The following is a 27,574-nucleotide window of genomic DNA, read 5'->3' on the forward strand; positions in this document are numbered from 1 at the left end:
ACATTTTAAGAAAAGCATTATTGAAATAAGCAATAAATTAAGGCAATAGGGATGTGGGATATAGGGTGAAATGGGCAGCTCTAACAGGATTATTCATTCTGCAGTAAGTTGCAGGGGCCAACCTGGGGAGCCCCATGAGATAATAACAAAAGGGATAAAAAAAGTGTCCCAGATTGCCCCATTCAAGGTTGTTAGGCAGATGTTCCTTAATTAACTCTGTAAAGGCATAATTCAATTTGAGGCGGATCAATTTTTTTATTTATTTAGGCTTCTAAACCATTCTTAAAAGTAATTCCAGAGCAGGGTACAATATAATAAAAATTATACATTAGAAAACATAAGTTATCTCTCTCTGTGTGTGTATTAAAATCAAAATTGTAATGCTGTTGTCACACTGCAGTTTGTGTAGCTGCCAGCAGGCAACCCCAGCAACTCCAGCATGATGACAGACTGGCAAGCAAGCAAGCAAGCAAGCAGTGCAGGTCTCAGGCAGTCCAAACATACTATATAAAGGAGAGTAGAAGGTGATTCAGAGAGCTGTTTGGCAACTACTATCTGGAGCACCTTCCCCCTTTAATTAAACATTGCTAGAGCTGGCTGAAAGTAAGAAGGGGAGGGGCTTCTGGCAAGCTGGGAGGGGTGGGTGAGGTGTAAAGGGAGGGGTTGTGCAGGTCTAAAGCGAGGTGGAGTGGTTGGCTATGGGGGGGGAGGGGCTGGTGGATAGGCAGGGTTGGTTATTGGAATTAACAAGTGGCAGCCCATAGTAAAACTTTTGACCATCAACAGCAGCAGAAAATTCCAGCAGGGCAGGAATGCCCAGTCCACCAATAACAAGATAGTCAAAGGCCTGGACACAAAAATGTGTTTTTAGCTGGTGCCAAAATCCACCCAGGATAATATATGTGGCCATACAGGTCTAAGGAAATATATATAAGTTATTTCTGTCCCCTGAAAAGTGTCTTAAAACTGCTTGGTTCTTATTTGTGTTAGTATTTCTCAATGATGCTTTAAACTGGAAAAATCCTATTTTATTTCAGAGAGATTGCTCATGACTGATGAGTGAATGAAGGCTGTTGTGGTACAGTAATCTTCTCTGAAACATTTTGTGCAATTTCCAGAGACAGACTGTGGGGCAACAGGTCTGCTTAAAAATGGAGATGTGGACAGGCAATCTGGAAAGGTCACCAGAGATTATGCAGGCATAGAAACAGTTTTGGAATTGGACATACAGTACTGAGTATTTTTAGTGTACATTGAGAAGGAAGCTAATACTTCAAACATTTTTTGAAAAAAGAAGTACAGTGGTACCTCGGGTTAAGTACTTAATTCATTCTGGAGGTCCGTTCTTAACCTGAAACTGTTCTTAACCTGAAGCACCACTTTAGCTAATGGGGCCTCCCGCTGCTGCCACGCCGCAGGAGCACGATTTCTGTTCTCATCCTGAAGCAAAGTTCTTAACCTGAAGCACTATTTCTGGGTTAGTCTGTAACCTGAAGCATATGTAACCCGAGGTACCACTGTATTATTACTAAACAGCCACTCGTCAACACATACTGCATATATTTCTACTGAAATATATACATTGAAAAATATACGGTAGTTTATCTTAATATCCCATGGATCTTTTCAAAATATTAAATGCTCCTCCTCACTTCTCCAAGCCATGGAAAGTTCCAGGGGAAGCACTATTGCAGGGGTAGTTCTTGCTTCAGATGGTGGACTACAGTTCCCATCATCACGCTGGCTGGGGGTGATGGGAGTTGGAGTTCAGCAACATCTGGAGGGCTCTACATAGGCTACCACTGACAGGCAGTGACTTCCTGAGATTCCAGGTCTTTCCCAATCCTACATGGAGATGCCATGGACTGAATTTGGGACCTTCTGCATGCAAAGCAGATGCTCCTCCACTGAACTATGGCCCTTCCCCAAGGCGACTCACATTCGTTGAATGGCAATGAAGCTGAGGATTTGTGAAAATCAAATATTAGCTTCTAAGGCCTCTCCGGGCAGTTCCTGTTTTCCATTCGGATCCATGCATCTGTCACTCCCACTGCTGCTATGTAACCTGGGGTGGAGGGGGAGAGAGACTGCCAAGAAGGCACGATGTGCTATTTCCGCGCTTGGACTGCTGTCTTCATCAACAAGTAGGTTTGAAAGATGTAAAGTGCCACTTGTGTTCATTAACATTGATCTGTGTCAGGCTGCATGTGGCAGTGCATATTTTGGAAGGATGATATGCTACAACGTCTCGTAAAGTGCCAGTCTTACGCTTTCATGAGAGGTCAAGAAGATGGGGGCGTATTCATCCAATCAGCCCTAATGAGTTTCATGTAAAGCTGCTCTGCTGCCTACATGCAGAACCTCAGCCGGGTTATTCAGATGCAGTAAGTCAGAAAAAGGAGCTGACGGGCTCTCTTAGGACAACTGAGCTTTTGCCTTTCTTTCCCTGGAAGTTGTTCATAGTATAGTGATAAGGTTATGGTGGACAAGAGGAAGCAGCACATTATAAATTGTACAGATACTGAGAAAGGCACCAATCTAGAGTCTTCTTTATCATGGCAGGGATATGGAGCTTAAACAACTCCACTTGCCTTACAGAGGTAGGAACTTCCAATCTGCTGTAGCTTCGTGTTGTTATTTATGGGTCCATGCATCACACTGTGGTCATTAGGATTTTGGACCAAATGCTTCCAAACTGAAAAACTGACCGTAGAGGTATTTATTTGGGTAGGGAGGCAAAGATGATTCAGAGCTCTTTCCCTTGATGCCTAGACGCACCCTGTAATTAAATGAAAAGCTTGTGAGAATTAGGAAGGCAATGTATTGTGTTTTTTTGCAGTCTTTCTTCACACAGCACACAACCTGCAGGCTTCCCTTGCTGCTGTGCAGCTTCTAGTGGAAGCCCTGTTCAAAAGAAGAGAGATGTTACGAAAATCTTTGGGGAGCTGCACAAAATATTAACTATTTTAAATTGCAGCTTTCTCATATTTTTATGTTACATGGAATGATTTATATAAGCCCACTTCCTCGGATAGATGATAAATTTGTAGCTCTAACTCTCAAAATTAAGTTCAAAGTTTTTATTTTTTAACTTTAATGTTTAAGGAAATGATTAATCTCTCAGGCAAGAGCTGCAACCTTAAAGGGAATTAATTGGTGAGCCAAGTCCATCTACGGCTCTCCTATTACTGTGCCACTTCAGACTTTGAAATGCTTCTAGTCTGGTATTGGAAAGCTGCTTCCCGGCTTGCTTGCTATCATTACTGATGGTGCAACAGTGTTCCTAAAAGGACCAGATGGAGAACTGGGATAAATTGGATTTGCCAGCATGTGCTCATCTTTCAAGCAGATTTCACTGATTCCCTAGTTTTTGTTCTCAAACTTTTTATTTAGCAGTAAAATTTTATCTTTATTAAAGGCCTCACATTTGAATAAATTTTGCCACTTACCAACTTGAACTGAATTTTGAATTCATTACCTGGAAAGAAAGACTCTATTCTCCTTTGCTTTTTTGTACTTTGTCTGAATGTCTTTTCCCAGTGCTAATGTCCAGCAGGGCTCCTGCTCAATGGAAGACAATAAGGGCAGGACAAAGTAATCTTACACCGATTCATCATCACCTTTGTTTCTTTTCTTTTGGAAGAAAGGAACTGTAGGGGAGGAAAGAATTCGGACTTCACCCGCTGATTGATGATGTTGAAATTAAACTGCCCAGTTCCTGCTGCAACAGGACAAGCCCATTAGTGCAAACTTATTTCTAATTTGCCAGAACTCCAAAGTGATTTGCAGCCCTTGACTTCTCTAGACTTCTTTTTCCCGAGGATTTTTCTGTTATTTCTTCCCTGCTGCTTCTGTGGAAATGTGCATGTAGAAATGAGGGGGAGATGAAGTGATGCCGATTACCTACAGTTCTTCCTCTGCGTTTGTGTCCTGCTGTTGTCGTCTGGCATGAGGGCTTGGAGAACATTGTTAGGATCTCTATAAATTGTAGAGATGGAATGGACTCTTGCCTTGCTCCTTTCTCTTTTTTTGAATTCTAGCTGTCCTTTCTCTTTCAGTATCCTGTTATGCAGTAGACGGCTGTATTCATGGTGGGGCACATAATGGTTCACTTGTTCTAGGTGATGGTGCATTAAAAAAAATAGCTTCTCATTGCCGTATGAGAATCCAAATAAGAAAACTTTGTGCCACTTTTCTGATTTCGGCAGATATTGATAACATGGGAGCCCTGGAGCTATTAGATAGCCAGAAAGAATACCTTTTGGTGTATTTTCAGGCTTCTGAATTGGTGTTATGGCAGTAATACTGGTAACATCATAAAAAGAGCCCTGGTGGAGCAGACCAAAGGTCTGCCAACTCCAGTATCCTTGTCTCCTCATGGCTAACCAGCTGCATCTATTTCCATGACTAACTGTAGTTGATAGGCCTATCCTCCATTAATTTGTCTAATCCTCTCTTTTAAAGCCATCTAGTGCAAGGATTAGGGGACGCGGGTGGCACTGTGGTCTAAACCACAGAGCCTAGGGCTTGCCAATCGGAAGGTCGCGGTTTGAATCCATGCGACAGGGTGAGCTCCTGTTGCTCGGTCCCAGCTCCTGCCAACCTAGCAGTTCGAAAGCATGTCAAAGTGCAAGTAGATAAATAGGTACAGCTCTGGCAGGAAGGTAAATGGCGTTTCCGTGCACTGTTCTGGTTCGCCAGAAGAGGCTTAGTCATGCTGACCACATGACCCGGAAGCTGTACGCCAGCTCCCTCGGCCAATAAAGCGAGATGAGCACCGCAACCCCAGAGTCGTACGTGACTGGACCTAATGGTCAGGGGTCCCCTTTACCTAGTGCAAGGATTGGTGCTAGTGCAGGAGGATTTCCCCTCTCTCCTTCCCCCCATATGATACCCAAATTTGCTTTGGAGGTTTAGGGGAAAGCAGTAGAACAGATTTTGGGGGGCACAAGGGAACGGGAGATGATTCTGTTGTGAAAGGAAAAATCTGCATGCTGTCAAAACAGCCTTAGCACTATGCTGAATACAACCCGAAAGTCTTTGAGTATTGTTAAAGTATCATAAACTATCAATATGTTTTCATACCATGTATCATCCGAAATAGATTTGTAAGACAGGATTGGCTGTAGATTCCTGTTGAGAGTACACTTGGCTTGTTGTTGTTACATACAGTGTTATAAATGACTTTTCAAGAGTGAATGAAATAGATGGAGGGTGGCAGGTAAAAAGAATCAGCTTTCCTGTGGAACTTTGTAACTCAAAGGAGAAATTTAGCCTGATGAAAAGAATTTGGAAAAGCTGCTCAATCTCTGGGTCAAGGGAGTTTTGTTCATATATTTTTTTGTAATTTTATTTTATAAAGTATGTATAAAAAAAGTTAACTTACTTTTAACTCTGGTTTTTATGAATAATTTTAAGCCCTTCTTTTATGTTAGCTGCTTAGATGTTTTTACAATTAAGCGGACTACAAATTCCGTTAAATATTTTTTTTTATGGTTGACTTTCTGCAGCAAGAGAAACAGCTCCTGTTTCTGCAGAGGAAAACAGCACCTGCTATTTTCCTCTCCCAGCTCTAGGGGTGAAATTACCATAAAATTTTAATAACCCCTGAAGCCTCTAAAATAGCTCTGGTTTTACTTCTGTGCATGTTCAGACCCTGCCAAAGGGTAGCAGGGAGGAATGAGATGGACCACACAAAGACTTAGAAGGTTGTGAGGTCAAGTTAAAAGGCACCATAGCTACCAAACACTGTACAGCCTGTTTATAAGACACATGGGGATTAGTGAGCAATAGTGGAATGAAGCTTCCCCTCGGCAAATGCTTTCCAGTCACCTAACCGTTACCAAGACAACTATGGCCTTTGGAATACAAATTATGTTTTGGGGTGCCACAGCAAAGTTTGACGGCAACTAACCCTGCATGCAAATTTAAATGACAACTGAGTAAACAACAGCTACTATAAACCATCAGAAGAGTCAATGGGAGCTGTAGTCGGTTGGGGAGGGGGAATGTTACACAAAATGGAGCAAGTAGAAGAGGAGGCGGCACAGACATTCACGCACAAATCCATTGGCCTTGTAATTCATGACTGCTGAGACTTGGAGCTCTAACTCCCTAGGAAACATCAGTTATTCTTGTCCTGAAAGTCAGCCACGAACATGGCCTGGGGTTAGGGGTAAAAGCTTTGGACATGAGAAGACTGCCAGTCCTCTGTGCTTTAGAAAGTTTGAAAGCAGAGGGGGTCATGATGACTGTTGGTTTTGAGTATTCCTGAAAGACAAAGATGTTATTACTTTGCCCAGTTGGATTTGGTACATTAGGCAATCTAAACTTCCAGCTGAGCCGTTCAACTAAAGTATGAGACTGGCTTTTTGGGCTCTCAGGCTTTCAGCAATATCACTTGCACCACTGAGCACAGCAGCAAGCACACACAAAGTAACCTGAAACAATATCATGCCAAGACAGATGATGTCTATTTATTATTATTTTGTCCTTTGATTATGAACACATACTCAACTGTGATAGAGATGTTCTGAAATGTTCAGTAATTTTGCTTCCCCGTGTTTGATGAGGGACTTCCAAATTTTCATTCTGAGAAGAGTCTCTTTGTTTCATTAACAAATTTTGCAGAAAACTTGAGAACACTTTGGTTTGCTTACTTAGTAATGATGTTATTTTCACAGCAGTTGTGTGAGAGAGATTTAGCCCAGGGCTCTTGAGACTTAACAACTTTGCAGGCAAGCAAAGATTTAAATAGGATTCCACATTCTCACACCAATTCTGACTCTCAGTGAAATTTTTTTCCAGAAGATACTGCTAGTGTTGCTTGAAATCTATATCCTGCTCTGAGCCTGCTCTCCTCCCAGCATGTGAGTTGGCCTATATGCTTGAGAATGCCTTCTTATAGTGGAACTTGCTACGTAAACATACATAGGATTGCATTGCATGGCTGAAATCCTGGGCATGACTAATTTGGGGTTAAGCACCATTGAACTAAATAGGTCTTACTTCCAATAAACTGTGCATAGGACAGGGCTGCATAGCTTTTTGTTCTGTCTCAAATTCATCTCTGTGTCTATTAATCCAACAATCTGTTATCATCTATCCCCATGCTTTCTGTTTTTACATGTCCCAAACTTCAAGGAGTGGCAGCCTCAAGTAGCTGAACATTTGAGGTGTGTCTTTGGTGCCTCCGTTTTCCTCCTTCCTGAGTAATGATTCAAAATCCCAGACACCTCTGAATGTTAAAATATACAGCAGACTCTGTTGCACTTGCCAATTATATAATCTATGTTTTAAAACATATCTATCTTTCTGCAAAACCAAGGGAGTCACTGGCAGGCAAGCACTTGCATATTAAATATATTGGAATAAAAGAACCCCATTGCTCTTTCTTGGAATTAAAAAGATCTAAAACTCTATTTGAAACTATTAGTTGTGGGGGGGAAATAAGATGGTCCACTGGAGCCAAAACAGCAGAAGAGTGCAGGAGATCCTCAGAGATCTGAACCCCTGAAATATGAATTGGCAAGGCAGGTACCCCTTTATCATCACAAATATTTTGTCCTTGGTAGCTGCCCTTGTGGCTGGACAGAGCCACCCTTGCGGCACTGGCATCATTTCAGCTTACTTGGACATGGCTAGATGAGGCAGAGCTGTGTTGAGACCAGGGCTGCACCAGCAGAGCCTCAGCTATTGTGGCAACAAAGTGGGGGGGGGGTGTCAGTGGGAATAGAGAGAGGAGGAATGAAGGTGGGGTGAAACAACACAGGCAGCACAATCTCCTTCATTGCCCCTGATACGTTGGTAGATGCAGGAGATGTTAGAAAGTGATGATGGAATAACATAATTAGTACAAATATTTCTGAGTTAATGGCCTTATTCTGTTCCAAAGGGTCTGCTGTATGAGGAAGATTTTAGAGTTTTCTATGCAAAGGTTTGCTTGTTTGTTTTTAAACTGTACTGAATTGATGTTCTTTCACTGTCCCAATATGTTCTACAGCAGAGAAAAACACTGTTTCTTTGATTACTTGCTTTTACTTTTGTGGAAACACGCTGAGAAGAAAGGGATGGTTTGTTAATATATGGTGCTTTATGGGCAGATCTTTTGGGGAAAGGGGAGATTATCTCACACTGGAGCAAAAGGGAAGAGGCATGTTGATTGTAGCTAGGATTAATTTGATGTAATTGCCTAAATTCTATAAACTGCAACCAAGGCTCCCAGATATAAATAATGCATTTTAATTAATAGGTTGCCAGGAGCTGTAATGAAACTCAGGTCAATCTGCAGAACTACGGCGCCTGGCATTTTTAATAACTGGAATTTATTTGTGTTTTGACTGCGCTTTGTGTTCCACCATCTCCTGATGATCTGAAATATGGGGCCAAATCTAATTTCCTAATGTAAGTAGCCCTATAGAAGTCAGTAAGTCTTCTTGCCAGTAAGAAGTTAATCTTCAGTGTTACTCATCCAAAAATGAATGAATGAACGAACAGTTCTAATATTGGACATTTGTGACAACATTTATGTATTTATAAGTGGTATCTGTGGTTTACCCTTCATGCAAGACTTTCAGGGTCGTAAACAATAATGTTAAGATTGCAATAGCCAGTGAAATAGCTCTGTTTGTACAATGGAACTTCCCTTCCCTTCCCTCTTCATGTGTGTTGGAGGAACCCTTAGAGCACGTAATGTGGGGACAGGGGCAGCTGATCCCATTTCACTACCAAAGGGGCTTCCCCACCCCCCACCAGGGTGGGTGACAGCAGCTTCCAGGATGTGCAAGATCTTGCAAGAGGTGCACAAGTTTTTTCCCCCACCCAAAAGCTGGGAGTGGGGCGCCGCCTGCCATGGGAGAAGCAAAGAGGAGTGGAGTGGCGGTTTCTCACTGGAACCCAGTAGCTTTTCCTGCTGCTGCTGCTGCTGCTGCTTCTCTCCTGCAGGGTCACCACCCCTTGGATTCTGTCGCCTGAGGCGGCTGCGTGGAGAAGAGGAAAGGGAGGGGAAGTTCCATTGCACAGCTAGAAGCCTTAACACTAATGGAACTGCTTCCATAAGCACATCAACATAATAAATAACCACTATAGTAGAACCTCGGTTCTTGAATGTTTCTGTTGATGAACGTTTCGGAACCCGAACACCGAAAACCCAGAAGTAACTGCTTCAGTTTTCGAACGATTTTCATTTTGAGTTTCCCTATTGAACTGAGGCTTCCGCTTTCGGTTTTCGAACCTTTTGGAAGTCAAACGGTCTTCCGGAATGGAGTACATTCCAAAACCGAGATTCCACTGTACAAATAAATAAGCAGCACAAGTAAGAATAAAATATACTCACTTATTTCATCCCCATCCCCCAAAAATCTACCTGTTTTTACTTGTCCTCTGAATAAAATTAATGCTGATGCATGACTTACCTACATGCACCTAAATGGCTTTAGATCGCAGATAGATTTTGTGGTACAAAAGCCAGTGGCAGGCAGAATGGGACTCACTAATATGGTAAGCATTTTCATAGTGCTTTTTGAAATGTTCAAAGAGTTGTAGTCCGGCTACCTCTGGAGGGCCCTGGTGCCCCATTGTCTGCATTAAACTGTAATTTATTTTAAACTATAGTTTAATATGAATGAGTAGTGTGCCAGTACATGCTGCTCAGATTTTCCTAACCCACTCCACTCCTGCTAATCCTTTTCTGTGCAAGGGTGGAAATAAACCAGAAGCTAGCTTTCTTTACACGTGAACCAGTGCTTGTGGGGGGTTTTTGGTGAAAATTAACCATGAGCATTGTGTTCACAAGTAACATGAAGTCAGCCTCTGGAATGTCTCCTTTCTGACACTGCAAAGGATTTTGCATTAAACCATAGTTTAAAATAAACTTTGGTTTATTTTAGTATGTGAACCAGTTCACACACCCATCAGCATATTTTTAAAGTGAGGGTTTTTTTGTTCCAGTGTGCATCACTTTGAATTTACTCCCTGCATTTAGGTGTGATAAAATTACTTTATTAATCTTTGCACTGAAATTGTGTAAGGTGGGACTATTAACATACTGTTTTGCTGAAGGCTGTAATGTAAATCCTTAAGCGACTCTGATTATTCAAGTTATTGCATGAGCACGAAAAACCAAGGAAACCAGCACTTTGTGTTAGAATATTAATAGACATTTGCTTGGCATCGTTCCACAGTAACAGGCTTGGGTTGGAAGGGAAACCTGCTGTTCGATTTGCAACTGATGTTGGCTTTGGAAAGGTTTATTAAAATAGCTTTTATATATAATTCAGCCAGCTTTATTGGCGATCAGGTTCAGTCAAGTCCAAAGTGAAGTGTGTCCTCATGAATAAACGGAACAGTATTATACTTCCAAATCTTTGTTCTTTATTGTATATGGTCAAGTTACGAGAGATGTCTGTCTTCATCTTGGTGCTCCTCATGTTGCATTTTATGTGTAAAATTTCCATTCATTGGAAAGCCTTCCTACTGCAGATAGTTGTCATCATTAGCATCTGTTGCAGGTGCTTCTTTTCCTTTTCTTTTAAAAACATAACCCTTGTCTTATTTTAACTTGCTCAACACAAACATTTTAAGTCAATTGTCTACATTCTTGAGCACTTAAGTGTTCGATTTTGCTTAAATGGAAAACTTGGATTGTATAAAGTTTGAATATGCTATGCAAAATAGACTTGAGGGATACAAGCAGTTTTATGGTTGCATTGTTTGTTACTGCTTTGAACAGTGGCAAATTCCTGTAATACTTGTGGTTATCAGATTTGCACCTCTTGCATTGTGAATTCAGGATTCTCTTACTTTCACCATGAGAATGTGGCAATTGTTAACAGCTTAGTTTTTGAATTGCTTTAAAAATGTAATCCTTTTGTTACTGGAGTTGTGAGTTACTAACAAACATTATGATTCAATTTAAGGTGACTGCATAGTGTATAAAGCTATTTCACAATGCCGTGAAATTTTTAAAAGCAAAAAAAAAAAAAAACTCAGGCACAGTAGGGATTTTTTCTTCTCTTTTGCAAAGCAGAGTGATCAGGGCACATTGCTGCACATTTAATTTCCTATTCCATAGATTAGCCCAACAACTCATTTCCCAGTTGGCTGCTAGCAACAGATTCTGCTCATAACTTTAATAATGCCTTTTCTTGATAGTTCCAGACTGCTTTCTCGTTGCACACAAACATCTGGGGAAAGAAACAAGCATTTCTGTATACGTTTATAAATAATACATTATTACATGTCTTGTTTCCTTCAGATGAGAGAACAGACTGAACTTTTAGTGCCTCCATATGGGGAGTTCCAGTGTAGTTCAAGGGGGCACTCATCCATGGAATGGAACTTCGCACTCCTCTCTTCCTCCCTGCTGGCCCCCTCCCATGCATTACCAGTTTTGGGGGGCTCACGGGGGTGTGGGGGGAGGAGAATAGAAACAGGAAGTCCTGTTGCACAATTGGATTTCTGCTCCACACAGTCCCACTTTCCCTTAGGACGTCCCTATTTTCATTGGAGAAATGTTGAACAGCATCCCCTGACATGGCTCTTGTCTTTTGCACTGGACTGAATTTGCACAAGCAGAAGCTCCTCTTGACATGGAAGTACCTATCAAATGTATATGCAAAATGTGTGTTCCAACTCAGGGGGGGAAAGGGTAATAAGCCCTGGGCATTTTGTGTATTGAATTCAATTCCCATGGATTTATCCAATCATTTACAAGGCATATGTTAAAGTCTGGCATGCACATTTTGCCTGGGGACACACAAATATTTGAGTATGCAGAGACTGGCATATTAATTTAGAGGTCTTGTCGACCTGCTGCAATATTTTTATGCCTTTGGGAACAAGATGAGCAGACCTTTTAAAATCAAGTGTGTAAACTCAATTTATCCTGCAAGCTGGCCTTTTATTGAACAGAGCAAATCTCAAAGTTGGGCTTAAATAGTTGCTGAACAGGAATTCTTGTCGTTTCCAAAATTTCAGACTGGACACAGACAGTGCAACAGAAGATGCTAAACTGAAGGCAGCTGTCATCTGCCGGCTTGAAACCTGCTGAGTTTACAGTCAGATGACATTGCTATTTTCCAATTTGAGGCTCTATGAAGATGTAGCTTTTGTACATGTCACAAACCTTGTCACAGACCTTTGTCTACATCATTGGTCTCCTGCTAACAAGGTGCTTGCAAGTATCCACTCAGTGATACTGTATATCCTCTCAGCTGTGGCCCTTTATGAAGATGTTCCAGGAGACTGGATGAGTATTTCTTGTGGGGTGCTATAGAGCAGTGTTTCCCAACCTTGTGCCTCCAGCTGTTTTTGAACTACAACTCCCATCATCCCTGACTAGCAAGACCAGTGGCAAGGGATGATGGGAATTGTAGTCCAAAAACAGCTGGAGGCCCAAGGTTGGGAAACACTGCTATAGAGCACTATATTATCCCCAATTCTATTTGACATCTATATTGGGTGTGGTCATCAGGAGATTTGGAGCTAAATGTAATTAGTACATTGATGATATCCAGTGCTCTTTCTCTCTAACATCTGGATCAGAAATGGATGAAAAGGCCATGGACCAGTGTCTGGATGCAAGCAAATAAACTGCATCTGAATTTTGGCAAGACAGGGGCTCTATGGTAGAGTGGTTCCCAGGTTCCCAGGTCTGGGAAATTGCCTGCCCTGGATGGGGTTACACTCTACCTGAAGGGGCAGATGCATAGTCTGGAGGTGCTCCTAGATCCAGCTCTGTCAGTGGAGCCACAGGTGTCGTCAGTGACTAGGAGTGCATTGTTTTACCAACTTTGGCTGATAAAGACAGCTGTGACTGTTTCTGGACTGAAATAGCTTGACAACAAATGTCTGTGCACTGGTAACCTCAAGGTCTGGATTCCTGCAATGTTCTGTATGTACAGTGTGCTGTACACTTGAGGTTGGTCCAGAGTCTGCAGCTAATGCAGAATGTGGCCCCTAGTTTGCTTGTGGGGGCAAACTAACACCAGCATATCACACCTTGGTTAGAGAATTTGCTGCCAGTCTACTACTGGGCCAAGTTCAAGGTTTTGATACTAATAGATAAAGTCCTATACCACTCAGAATCTGGTTATTTGAGAGACAGCTGTATGTTTTATATAGCCAGTAGGTCTCTGAATTTTGCAGGTGAGGCACTGTGTGTTCTACCAATGCCTGGGCTTGGTAATGGAGCAGGAAACTGAGAGTTAGTCCAGACAAGACAGAGATATAGTTGGTGGGTGCTTCATCTGTCAAGGCTGGTAGTATTCAACTTATCCTAAATTATTTTGCACTTATCCTAAAGGAGCAGGCTCATGGATAGGGTGCATTGTGTGTGCTCCTAGATATAGTGGTACCTCTGGTTACATACTTAATTCATTCTGGAGGTCCGTTCTTAACCTGAAACTGTTCTTAACCTGAAGCAGCACTTTAGCTGATGAGGCTGCCGCTGCGCGATTTCTGTTCTCATCCTGAAGCAAAGTTCTTAACCCGAGGTACTATTTCTGGGTTAGCGGAGTCTGTAACCTGAAGCATATGTAACCCGAGGTACCACTGTATAGTATTGTCGCTGAGCATCAGGGGGCTTGGTGGGATGGAGTGCTTTTGTCCATTTCATCTGCAATCCTAGGTGAACAGAGATAGTGTGGCAACAGCTACCCATCCTCTGGTAACCTCCCTGTTGGATTTGTGAAGTGTGCCTTCCTTACCTGGCCAGACCTTGAGAACTTTCTCAGAGACCTGTCTCCATTTTCCCCATCTAATGAACGGAGGCGAATAACTGCTAAGGATAAAGCTTTCTCAGTGGCAAAATGCCTTCCCAGAAGAGGCTCACCTTGTCTTCTAGTTACTAGGAGAAAAGCTTCCTGTTCCTCCCAGGCCTTCTTACTAATCCATTGATTGCTTTAGTTTTTGGACCATGTTCCCTTGGCTGGTTTTAGTGCTGGTTTTTGTTGTTTAAATCATTTTAGTGGTAGTGCCATGTGCCAATTCCAGGAGGTTTTTTGTTGGTCTTTTTGCTTTTGTAATTATTCTTCATGTAAACTATCCTGTGAACTTGGTTGGATGAGCAGCACACAAATGTAAATAAATAAAATTCTGCCCTGATCTTTTCAGCTGCCAATTTCCTGCCTCTTTCCCTTAGCAGTTCCTCACCTTCTTACCTAATAGCAGTGGCACCTGCTTTTGTGACCCATTTCCTCAAGCATGCACCATTCCCCTTCTTCCCAGACCCTCAGACTGCCATCACCACAAATCTCTTTCCTTACCTGTTGACATTGTTTACGTCCTTCTTTGGATCATGCCTGTAATCGGATCTTTCAATTTCTGCAAACATATAACCCATGTCTGATTGCAACAGAACTGTTACAGCTTGCAGGATTTGGCATTGCCTTGTTGAATGATCCCATAAAAACCAGAGCAGATGGCTGCCTTTAAAGCAGCCATTTATATAGTGTAGCACCCTTTCTCTTTTATCTTCTCCTTGCATTTAAATCATTAAACAAAAAGAACTGCCCTTCCCCAGCAATTCCAAAATCACAAGCACAAAAGAACAGATTCAGCCCTTGGTAACTGTTTTGAATGGCCACTGAAATGCTCGTTGGAGAAGATTAATTTACATTTGATGGGTGTTTGAAATCGCCTTGCGGGCTAAAATAAACAGTTGGGCTTTTTTTTTAAAAAAAATCTGTTATAATTTTGATGTCAAAACATCTATAGAATGCTTGTACCAGGATGCACTTTCTCTTTGTCTCTAAGAATTGTTTTTCCTGTACAATATTCAATAGTTATTGATCAAGAGGGGCTGTACAGATTTCTGGCTGATCTTGAGGGTAACCAATTTGGTAATATCTTGTAAGACAGGGAAGCTCAAATTTCTCTCTTCCAGGAGCAACAAAGCCAAACTGAGCAGGGTTGTGTTTTTGTGTGGGGTTTTTTGCACCTGTTTCCTGACAAGGGATTTAACAGGGAAGGAGTGGTAAGTGGGGTGACTATCTCTAGCAACCCATCCAATGCATGGCTCTGACTCTGGCAGGCTGATGACATTCTTGAAGAGGCACCATCTGCTTACCAGCATGGCTGGCAGCTGAAAAAACAAACAAACTCATTACACCTGTAGTAAAAGGTAAACTGATCTGACAATTGCATTTGTAGACCCCTGTCAATTACTGGGTATATAGTGGTTTTAGCCAATGGGATGGCAGGGTGGGGGGAGTTGGCGGAGGAAAGGAATTGCAGCTTGGCAGGAGTAGGTGAGACAAAGAAAGGTTATTATACAGCTTATATTTTTCCATGGAGCTCACTTGTTTTTTCCACAATAAAAAAATTCCTTCCAATAGCACCTTAGAGACCAACTAAGTTTGTTATTGGTATGAGTTTTCGTGTGCATGCACACTTCTTCAGTTTTTTCCATGTTACCTTTCTGTTCTATGTGTGGAAATATTGGGCAAGTCTATGATGTACATTTCCTTAGATAAATCAATTGAGATAAATCAATTTTCATATACAATTTAATATTCAGCATTCCTGGTGTTTAAAACGTTTAAACTGGCAACTGTGAAAAAGCTCATTATGATGCACAGATAAGAAATGGATAAACATAAATGGAATTTTATCTTCCATTTAAAAAAAAAAAAAAGTCAGCTGCAATTAGAAGTCCTTCACATCCTTAGAAGTACCGTAAGTCACATTGAGTGTAATGGGGCATACCGCCAGGTAAATGTGTTCAGAATTGCAAATTTTCAATAAATATACATTTTTTAAAATGTATAGCAAAAATCAAGACAAAAGAATTCAGTTCAAGTCAAGTGTTCAAAACTCCCTGGGTTCCAGTCCCTGCTGCTGTCTCTCACTCCTGCTTTGTGCAGCCCACCTTCATTTGGGAAAGCGGAGACTTTGAGCTCTTCAACCTGGTGGAGGAGGTCCTGAAAAACTTCTACTCCTGGTGGTTGGACAGGAATAGTGCACAGTGTTATAGTTAATTGCTGTAGCTTGTCTTTGCTTGCCCTACCCCACTGCCCTGGGGTTATAAACCATTAAGTGTCACCATTAAGAAAAATAGGTAGGAAAAGGCCAAAACATATAAGAACTGTCCCTGGATTAAGTGACTTTTCTTCTTTAAGTTCTCAAAGTTCTTAACCTAGCTGAAGGTTGTCATCTGCGCTAGCCAGATATTTAACTGATAATCAATCACAGTCAGTCCATCATTCGAAAAATAAGACTTTAAAGCCATCTTGCCCCAAAATGGCAACTAGACATTCCATTTTGGTGACTGTAACCTAGGTTTAAGAAGCCATTTGGTCCCCATCCTAATACTATTCAAGGATGCTGTCTTACTGCCACATCAAATGTTGTCTGATCACCAGCTCTTTGCTCTGCAAAGTTCATCTGAAAATGTTAATACATGAAATATACTCGGAGTCGAGTGTGAATTTCATGCTCTTTATTCAGCTCATAGTAGCAATGAATGAATCTTTCCCCAAAACATCTAGCTATATATACATTATTTACACAATGGGCCCCATGGCTAATTCCGGGCTGCTCCTGCAGGTCAATCAGGTTGCTGATTCACTTCATCCAGGAGCCTGATTGGCTGCTCCTGCGGACGAATCCGACTTCTGCATTCTGGATCCTATTGTTCTAGGATTCAGCTCAGTACATAACATACAGGTTATCTTTGTTTCAAACAGCAGCCATTAGAAACTTGTTTTGAGTAGCAAAGGAATCTCTCTGGTTCTTCCCTAGCTGAATTGGTTTCCACACAGTTTAGGGAAATGATGATTACAAAGGATTAATATCTTCTAATCTCATGCATTGTATTGCACTCTTGAGCAGCAGAAACAGGCTCAACAGCAACAAATAGTAGCAGCGGGAGGGGAGCCACCCTTCTGCCATTAGCATCGTTGCTGCTAACCTAGATGAGCAGGCAAGTTGTTCTCCCCCACCCTCAGTTCCCATCTATAACATGGGAGGTCTCAGTCTCCTCCCTCACAGCTTTATTATGAGGATGACATAATTATGGCAAAGTAATTCAGATACAAATGAGTGACATGGAAATGTGATAAACAGTAATAATAATAATAATAATGAAGAAATGGCCCACGAGTATAGTTTTGCCAAGGGCCTACACTTTCCCTCGAGAAGCGTTATATTTAGTGATTTGGTAGCAAATGAATTGCCTGTGTGAAATCTTCCAAGGTTAATCATATTCAGCGGCATTTGTTTAAATATATTTGTTTTAATTAAGAGAAAGGGTTTGCACGCTGGGGGTGTGTTCACATTTCAAGATCCCTGAACTCTGTTGCGGTAGGAATAATTACAGCCCAGGAGTTTTATGTGTCTCTGCAGTGTCCTTTTGAGATATTTAGATGGCTTCTGTTGAGATGAAAGACCGTATGGATTTCTTTTCCTCTATTAATCTGGCACAGAATACCAGACCTCCTGGGTCAGTTTGCTTACCAGCAGTGTTTGTCCCTGCAGTTTAATCTGCAGATGTTGGCTTGGCACATATGACATTGCAGAGGAGAAGATGCTTCAGCCTGTCTGGTTGTGGGGATGCACATCAAGCATATTAACATCTTCCAAAGGCCACCTTGTGGTTCATTGTCAACAATGTATTTCTTCTCGCCTTTTGTGATTTCTCATAATAAATTAGTTGTGCTTCCAAAAAAACAGTGCCAAGGGAACAAAGCAATCAGTGACACCATCTGCTGCCAGCAGGTTTGTGTGTTGAAGGAGCTGCATATCTCCATCACTCAGGAATGTCAACGGACCCTGATGCTGGCAGCAGTCCCTTGCTTCAAAGCCACAGGCCTGGGCTTGTGTGAGTAGATCAGCGGGGAAATGGCTTTGTCAGACTAAGGTGAATAAATAGGTTTGGCAGTGGCAGGCTGGAAGCAGACATAACGGGCCCCTTGGGTGCAATGTTACTATCATAAGTTAGATGCTTAAGGCTGAAGCAGATCAAACAAAATGTGAAAAATTACTGGCCGCATACTTTATGAAGGCCATTAGACTTTAATGCTGTACTATCTAAATTCTTTTGATCTTTCCCTAAGAAGAAACTTTTGATCCTGAACATGGGAGTCCATTCAAAGGCAAGTGTGTGAGTGTACAATCTGAGAGCTATACAACCATTTTTCAATAAATGCTAAGCCAACCCTATCCTTAACTCTGAAATTTAAGGTACAGCCTGCAGTGTATCTTAACACAGCTCAAGAGGGAGAATACCAATACCTGCAATTCTATTTTATTTTTGTATTTCCTTGTGTGCTGAAATTTCCTATTGTCTAACTCAGCAGACAGTTTATATCACTGTGCACATAATGTCTGGAGATACCTTCAAAACTGAGTTTATATTCCGCTATTGGCTGTCTGCTCAAAGCGGGCTTCTTTAAAATGATGTAAGTTGGATATGGCTCATATTGTTATCCAGTTTCAAAATCAGTGCCGGCACAAAGTTAAGCATTATGCACTATCTGTTTCTGTACAAAGACTCTGAAGCACCTGGAGCAGTCTGCACCAGAGGTGTTATTTGATAATCCCTGGAATACAAAAAATAAAAACGAAATGAAAGGATGTAATTCAGCAAACATCACTCATGGACATTGAAGTTTAGATTCTAATTTTTCTTCAGATGCCCTAAGTACTCAGCTGCCTGGCTTATGCCACCTTTGCTCTTCTGTGATGTTGAAATAATTAAGCCAATAGCAGCTAGAGGGTCTGTGACACTTCTTTCTGCAGAATGTCACTGTGACACCAGAGCAGTTCAGCCAATGGCATCAAGAGGGAGCAGATACTGAGACCAAGTAGAAAATGCTGTGTGAGAACAAGAAAGTGAATCTACAGGAGAATGAAACTTGCAGACCATCATACTCATGGACTGCTAGCTAAATTGTTCTGTATTAGTACAGAGTCATTATTGGTGAAACTGAAGTAAATACCTGCTATTGTCAACTCATAATTCATATGTTGAATGCAAGGGAAAACAAATATACTTTGTTCTTATGGAATGCCTGTCTGAGTAGATTATGTTTATGTTTGATGAGGCTTTACAACATTTATTTTTGGGATGCCACAGCAAGGAAACTGCATGTTTTATGAATCAGAAAATTAATGCTCCCATCACAGACCCTTTTTCACCTGCATGTCCGCCTCTCTGTTGACATACTATTCCTTTACAGCTTGTCAGTTGACTTTGGTATAACAAAATTAATATTTTACCAAGTGGGCCAGTGATCATTCTTCATCCTACGTACCATATTTGTGCCTCTCTCTGTTTTTCTAGCGGTTTTACTCTTCATGCCTCCAGTGGTGGGCTTTGGCAAGGCATGGCAACAACTCTTTCAGTCCCAAAGCTGCATTCATGTTGAGTGTTTGCATCAGGATAGAGAGACTTAATCTCTGTCTTCAGCTATTGTTAAGCTCATGTTCACCAGATCATTCACTCAGGCATGTCTGTGCAACAAATATAAACTACTTTAAAATCCTAGGAACTGTAATTCTTTGCAAGAGCTGAGAGACTTTTATCATAACATCTCAGTACCAAGTATAAGGACGCTTCAGGAATTAGGTATCTTGTTATGATCTTCCCTGATCCAGTCTCGCAGGATAAATGTTTCACTTGGAATGCAGGTTCTGCCCTAGGGCTGGGTGATATATTGTCCAAAACCATTTTGAAGTGCATATTGTGATATCAGTTTCATAATTGTTGACCTGGCAATATATTGTGAATCATGAGGTGTGTGTGCTATGCAAAAATCACAATGTGGGGAAAACCGTGAAGCCAGCCACGGTGGCTGAGACCATGAAAGTTAAACCAATAATAAACTGGTTTACATTTTTAAAATTCATATTTGTATCCTGCCTTATCCTTGCAATCAGTGAGTCTTAGAGCTTTTTCATCAAAGAGGTCATTGCATGTTTGGTCTGAAAGATCAAATGAGGGACAGACATCATAGGTGGTGTGTACTGTTAGTTCTCCTCAGAGTAAACCTATTGAAAATAATGGGCAAGACTACCTTAACATCCATTATTTTTACAGCTCTACTTTGAGAAGCACTTAGTGGAAAATAATTGTGTTGGATTGAATCCAACGGTCTAACATTCCCTATTTCTTCTTTCAGCCAAGAAGACCTGTGCAGAAAGTGATTTCACTTGCAACAACGGCCACTGCATTCCTTCCAGGTGGAAATGTGATGGTGAAGAGGAATGCCCAGATGGGTCTGATGAATCCGAAGCCTCATGCAGTGAGTACTCCTGCTAACTGGTTATGGAACATAGCTTTATAGTTGTTTGGAAAGTGGACTGATAAACAAATAGAAATTATATATCATGTGCACATGCATATGAGCTCCCCCTCTCCATACCGCTGTCCTGAAAGCAATCAGTGATGTGGTTTTATTATTATGTCTGGCTGACGACAACAAATGATATGTTGTGCACAAGTTAAATCTTGCCTCTTACTCAGGACTAAGCAGTTTACCTCTAGAAACTTGGAAGGCTAACCCTAAGCCTGGGGTGGGGAATCTTTGGCTTGTGGGCCTGATCAAGCCTGCCAAGCCTCTCCAGTTGTCCCACCAGGTCACTTTGGCCAAGTCATGTCCACTTGCCAGGGGGCCAGGCCAAAATACAGGGCTTTTCAGTTGGATGAATTTTATGTGATTAGCCAGTTCCTTATGACATTTTCCACTTTTATATTTTAATTATGTTTATTGTGATTTTATATTTGTTGTGCACCACTTGATGTTTTCTGTAGAGTTTAGCGGTATATAAATATATATTTTATTAAATAACTAAAAGCTTTCTCCTTTTGCTGTAGAGAATTTCATTTGAAAAATGTGATTATGGGATTCAAAATAAGGAAGATTTTATGCTCAGACATTGCTTTGCATATGCACTGAGCTAAAAAACACACACCCCACCATTCATTGCTGACAGTTCTTTTTTTCAGAAGATTGATTGTAATTTAAATATCCTTGGGCTTATGTTGTTTCCCAAAAAGCCGTGCAAGTGGAAGACTACTGATGCAAATGTTTTCCACTTGTCATGGTTAGATTGGAATTATTGGAATTTCACCAGTTCCTCTCTTTTATATAATTGTCATGCCCTTAAATAGTAGTACTATTGTCTAATTCCGTCATGAGCCACTATGTTCAGTAGGGGTTTTTCTTTAGATCTCATTAGCTTTGAGTGGCACCCTGAGAGGAAGTCAACCTCAAAAATCTTTTTCAGGTTACATGTTGTCCTTTTGAAACTGTACCATATTGCATCTCTCTCCTGTTGCATTATAATAGCTCTCCAAGACAGCATGGCATTTCACGAGCTGTGCTTGTATTGGGCAGCACAAAGCAAGCAAGCTGGAGACTTCGAGTTAAGTAAAGAATGCTTGCAGGCAATAACTGACATGGAAGCCAAATGTGGCAAATTTCCCCAGCAGGATAGACTCAATTGCAAATGTGACATTATTGTAAGTGTCAGGAAACACTCAGCTTTGCTTCAGTACCTTTTACCATATTGTTATTCTCATCCTGTGGGACAGATCATCTATTTCCCATTGATTTTAGAGAGTTATTAAACATTTACTGATACTGACTAGATGGGGATTTAATCCAAATAAAAATTGAACTTAAATATTAGGTAACACACGAGTGTAAAAGTGTGTGTTTCAATATGATTGACATACTTTTTGTTTGGGAAAACAAACTCTATGAGTGGATACTGAGCTATGTGGACATAATGGACTAGTTACTTGGGTTTCAAGGTTTGCTTCAGGTCACACATGTTTAAAGTATGGAAAAGAATAGGTAGAACGTAAAGGTAAGGGACCCTTGGTTAAGTCCAGTCAGAGGCAACTATGGGGTGTGGCACTCATCTTGTTTCAGGCTGAGGGAGCCAGTGTTTGTCCACAGACAGCTTTCCGGATCATGTGGCCAACATGACTAAACCACTGCTGGCACAACAGAACACCGTGATGGAAGCCAGAGTGCATGGAAATGCCGTTTACCTTTCCGGCGCAGGGGTACCTATTTACTTGCACTGGTGTGCTTTAGAACTGCTATGTTGGCAGAAGCTGGGACAGAGCAACGGGAGTTCACCCCATTGTGTGGATTCGAATCAATGACCTTCCAATCAGCAAGCTCAAGAGGCTCAGTGGTTTAGACTACAGCGCCACCCACTGGGTTGGGCAAAACACGTTCCACAATTGGTCAAAGGTTTCTCATTTTGTAAACGGCATAAGGATCTTACAATTTTAGTAGTATATGATGTTATTAATAACAGCTGCCTTAAAATGAACACGTGCAAATTTTAATCATGCCAGATGGAAGCATCAGGTAGAGAATGCTGGTGCCGTGTGTGTGTGTGTGAGCATTCTGCAGTATTCATTACTGGATGCCCAGACCAGCAAAACAGCTGGTTGGAAAGAGCAGGAAATGGTTAAGTGGGCAGTGCATGTGTCCAGCTAGAGTGCAGCTGTGGACATGACTATGGGTTTGCAGCATAGAATCTGAAGAGAAAGAGGCAACACAGGCCCCAGAACATTATTTTTTTTAAGGTGCTAATATATTCCTCTCATTAACTGATAGCTAATCTCTTCAAGCTACCACAACCCTCTTGGGCCTTCTGGGACATTCTCCTGTTAGAAGAAACTGAATAGGCTCCAATAAGGACATGCAATTGCCCAGTGATGACTTATTATATTTAATTTATAAGCCACTTTTATGTTAAAGATATCCAAGGTAGCAAAACAGGTGTCCTCCTCCTCTGTCCCATTCCCTCCAACCCTGTTCATTCCCCCCTGAACGCCACTATGTGTTGCAACCTGTCTAAGTCCATTGAATACTGTGCATTGAATTTTCAATTATATGCCATTTAAGTGTATTTCCTCAGGATGGATGATCCTAGCAAAAGGGAAGATGGTGTCTTTGACTTTGTCAGTGTGCAGTGCAAAGAGGAACGTACAATTATCCACCCTCTTTCCTCTTTATTTCGTTAGCCAACTCTGCATTGCTGCCTAATTAGGAAAGATACACGCTGCTTCCTAACAAAGCCCTCTTCTAAGCAGCCACACACAGTATCAACGTAATCATCTCAGCTGTGACATTAACATATTTATAATGCACTAGGGTTTGGTCTCTCTCCCTCTCAGCCAGAGTCTTCTTATTAATGCAATGCCACTCTCCCATTGGATGGGCTTAAATTAACTTAGCAGTTTCCTTCCCCAGAATTCCCTGCCTGCAAATCTCTCTAGCCTGAAGCAGCTATGTTTAGACTGCACAGTTCACTGTGAGGTCCATGAGGATTTCATTTGACCTCCGTTAGCCAGCGATGCAACTCTTCCTGTAAAGAAGATCAGCCTGTGCTATAGAAAGGCTGAGCCTTCAGTTACCTGAGCATTGGCTTCAGTTATGCTTGCATGCCTCTGGCTTAGTAGTCTTGCAAGAGGTTTCCATTTCACCTTGGAGCTTACAGTGCATTGTGACTCATATTATGTTCCGGTTAAAAACAGGAAAGCTGCATCAAACGGAAAAACTTGGATATGGCTTCCAACTCCAGCTTAGCCGTGGGCTTCTTGGTTGGCTCCTTGAGCAAGCCATTTCCTCCTGGCTTGAATGTGAATTTTCCAGTTGCTTCATAAAGTCGCCAGTGTTTCACAGCCATCCCAGCACAACAGCTCTATGGCTATCACCTTTGGTTAATTCCAGTTTGTCTACAGAGCTAACCATTGGCAATGATGGGAGTTGACAGCAGGCTGAGGAAGGCTTCTGTAGGCACCTTTGTGGAAGGATTTGCCACTTCATAAATAGAAACACAACTGCATTATCAAATGTGGGTAGCTTTACCACAGAGATCCACCACATGCATCCACACTAAATCATGTGACTGCACCATGCTTATCAGAAGGGCAGCTGTTTTTGTAACTGGTGTGATCCAGTATGAAAATGATCAGTTCTGAACTTGAGAATCCCTCAACTTTGGCCACTGAGTCTCCTAGGGGAACCACTGTCTTTTGACCTGAGTTTTCTGTCTGTAAACTGCAAATAGTAGTTGGATAAAGAAATATTGTGATCCACCAGGAGTCTTTGAGGACAGTGTAGCCTTTAAATATATAAACCTACAACAAGTTGACTGAAGAATTGGGAGTCTTACTCTGGACAACTGAAACTAATCTGCCTCTGGTTTTTGAGGCAGTATATTTTCACGTGTTTATTCATATGCACGAGGGCTAGAGATTTTACTTTACTAAAAAATGACAAGTCTTCTAAATGAGTTCCATCTTACTTTAAAGAGGTAAAGATTTAAATATTGAATTGTGTTTATTTAGCCCAGAGATCTTTGTGTGTGGTCAAAAATATAATAAAAGCTCTAGGAAATATAATATTGGCTAACGAATTGTGATGGTGCTAGTGAAAGCTCAAAGGGGCAGGATAAAAAGTGAGTACAAAAGGTGAGTCCAAAGGTCTTATGTGTGCATGTGTATATAATGAAATCCAAGGATGTGAGCTGCATACTTTCCCCATCCACTTTCCCTCTTATTACCTACACACAATGCTCTAACAGAAAACAGTAGAAATTGCTTTATGCAAATGTAATCTGAAGACCCACAGCATAAATAGAAAGAATAGGGGGGAAATCACTATAGCCTTTTATGAATCCATATTAATTTCACTAGAGGATATAGCAGGCAACCATTGATGAATGAGTCATCTGTCCACAGCAATTGGTTCAGTTAAGCTGCACATTTATATGAACTAATGTATTTATGTATTTAAAGCATTTATAACTCGCCCTTCCTTTATACCAGCCTGACCCAAATCTGGTGCCCTTCAGATGGTTTGGACCACAATTCCCATCAACTCCAGGCAGTACAGCTGTGCTAGCTGAGGCTGATTGGAAGTGCACTCTGGGTTGGGGAAGGCTGATACCATATAGAGACCAGGGTAGGGTATAGAACAAATAATAAAATAAACAACAATTAATATTAAAATGCACAGTCAAGCATATAGGTCAGTGAAAAACAACAGAGCAGGTTAAACAGTCAGCAACTTATGAAACTAAGTTTCTGCTCATCAGACTCTTGATTCACATAGCCTGGTATTGTCCAGTTTGAGGGTATCCAGTGTGGTGCCTTCTAGACGTTGTGGTCTCCAACTCCCATCATCCCTGACAATTTGCCTTGTTGGTTGGGGCTGATGGGACGCAGAGTTAAATAACATATTCCTGTTGATGGGAGCTGAAGTCCAACACCAGCTCCTTTGACTGGCAGCTTTACTCTTGACTGGCAGCCACTCACCAAGGAACTCAGGTGGAAATCAGGGATTAAACCTAGAACTTGTTTCTTTCACTGATTATGATTTTTCATAATTATGAGTTATGTCTTGGTCTTCAACAGTGCAAATTCTGTTTTAGCTAAAGAAAGAGGGTCCCTAGGTGAACAGTCCTATGGCGTGCATGCCATTTTAGTCTGCTAATGGCAGATAGTATGACAGAATCCTCCATGGGGAAAGGACCTAGACATAAGATTTCAATACATAAGGGGTGAAGACTAAGCTGGAACTCTTCCTGTAGTCATCATGCAGGTCTTCTACAGGAATGATTACTTATAGATGTATAAGATTTTTAGACTATTTTTATTCAAAGGTCCCAAAGCTGTTTCCAACAATAAAAATGCAGATTAAAACCAGATATAATCTGAACAATATAGAATAGGGCAACCTAAAGCACCAGGGCAAACTAAACCACTTTTCCAGAAGCCAAGGAGAACTGATAGGTCTTGACTTGATGACAGGAGGCCAGCCACAACACTGACATCTGTACTTCTAGGGGAGGAGTGTTCCTAAGTTGGGGCAAACTCGCTAAGGAGGCACTGTCTGGTGTCTAGCACAGCAAGTAATACTCATGGTGATACTGTAAGCAGGACCTCCCTCCCCAGTTGATCTCAGGTTCTGGGGTCACTGATATAGAGAATGAGATTCCGTCAGATATCCAGATTCCAAGTTAAGGCCTTATACACCTTTAATTGAGCCTAGTAGCATATAGATTTACCCTTCAGTATTTCAGCTACCCTTTTTCTCTCATACTATGCTATAATGAAACAAAGTTTATGTTGCCCTTGCAATTCTTCCCTAAGTCAGTTCTTTTTAGAGTTTGTTCATCAAATACTATGAATATAGTAGCAGTGTCAAATTTCTGTTATTCCACTAATGCATTTGAGTAGTTCATAAACAAGGACAGCAGTAAAAAGCTTGATGGGATCACTTTTATAGCTGTTATGAATCTTGCACCTATTCAAGTGAAAGGGTAGAGGATGTGAGGGCATTGGCAATTACAATTGTAGTACTATCCTATTTTTAAAGACAGAAAAGGCTTTGGGTTGTACTGAGACAGGTTTTAGGCATCAAGTTTTTAAATGACCACCCCCACCCCACCCCCAGCAGCCTGCTATTGTATAGAGAAGAGAAATCATGACAAGTTTAACATAATTGTCTCCAGAAAGGGGTGTTTATTTCATTGCTTTCAGAAGAATCCTGGCTTTGGTAGTGGCAAATGCAGTATGCTTTCAAGTAATAGATGAAAGCTTGGCATCTTCCTCTGAACAGGAGATTTAATGTGACTAGGAATGATTTTCTGTAAATCAATTAAAATTTTGGCTGCATGTACAGATCTTGATTAATGGTGCACAAGAACAGTAAGTGAATACAAAAAGTGTGTGAGTTTTAACTGGGATAGGATAGGTAAAGTTACAAGCTGTAACCAATGACAACTTGACCTTAATGGTACTTAATGAAGAATATTCAAGAGCCAATGATCCTTTACTTGTGGCTAGAGTGCAGAAGAGGTGTGTTTTTGAGTGGTCACTGCTGTTGCTGCTGCTGTGAAATCTGGTTACATTTCCAAGCTTTCAAAACTTCTTCAGATATCTCTGAATGCACACGAAAAGCTTATACCCAGAACAAACTGAGTTGGTCTCTAAGGTGCTGCTGGACAATTTTTATTTTTATTTATTTCAACTGTGTCAGACCAACACGGCTACCTACCTGAATCTAAAACTTTTATGCTTTGTCTGCCTGGATGGTAAGGTGAGGCGAAGACTTCTGTCATGCGAGGAGCATGTGACAATCATCTGGTTGTCTTAGGAAGCTGCTTTGATGTAGAACCCTGTTACTGATACGGAAGACAATCCAAATTACATTGGTGGTGGAGGCTATCTAGGCGGTAGATAGGAAGCTGTGAAATGCTTTCTTTGTGTGGAACCAGTGAAAGAAACATCTACAGTGCAGAAGCAATTCTTAAAGTGAGAGTATGAGGCAGCTTCTGATCCCTTCTAAGTGGATTCCCAAAAGCAAAGGAAGAAATATTTGTCAGGAGTGGTTCCCTAGAGCGTGCGTGAAAAACTGGGTAGAGGAGCATATTCCCTCCAGAGGATATGACTCTTCTTTCTTTGCACGTACTCAGTTATATAAAAGCTTGACGTTGGTAGTGCCGTGGCACTCCTATGACTGACAGTGGAATGGAATGGGCAAGTCAATGTCTCATTATTGCTGTTTAGATACATTGACTTGCCCTTTCCATTATCTTG

At 41.3% G+C, this 27,574-nt stretch overlaps 1 protein-coding gene across 2 annotated transcripts in view; it reads left to right on the forward strand.

The window, feature by feature from the left end:
- The window catches only part of LRP8 (LDL receptor related protein 8), a 197,827-nt gene that overhangs the window by 98,594 nt on the left and 71,659 nt on the right, over nt 1-27,574 (forward strand). For both annotated transcript variants that reach the window (XM_028733444.2, XM_028733445.2), the window contains exon 3: nt 20,121-20,243. In XM_028733444.2, coding sequence (XP_028589277.2) covers nt 20,121-20,243 — 123 coding nt within the window. The remainder of the gene's footprint in view (nt 1-20,120; nt 20,244-27,574) is intronic.

The sequence above is a fragment of the Podarcis muralis genome, chromosome 5 (genome assembly GCF_964188315.1).
Source record: "Podarcis muralis chromosome 5, rPodMur119.hap1.1, whole genome shotgun sequence".
Taxonomy (NCBI): Eukaryota; Metazoa; Chordata; class Lepidosauria; order Squamata; family Lacertidae; genus Podarcis; species Podarcis muralis.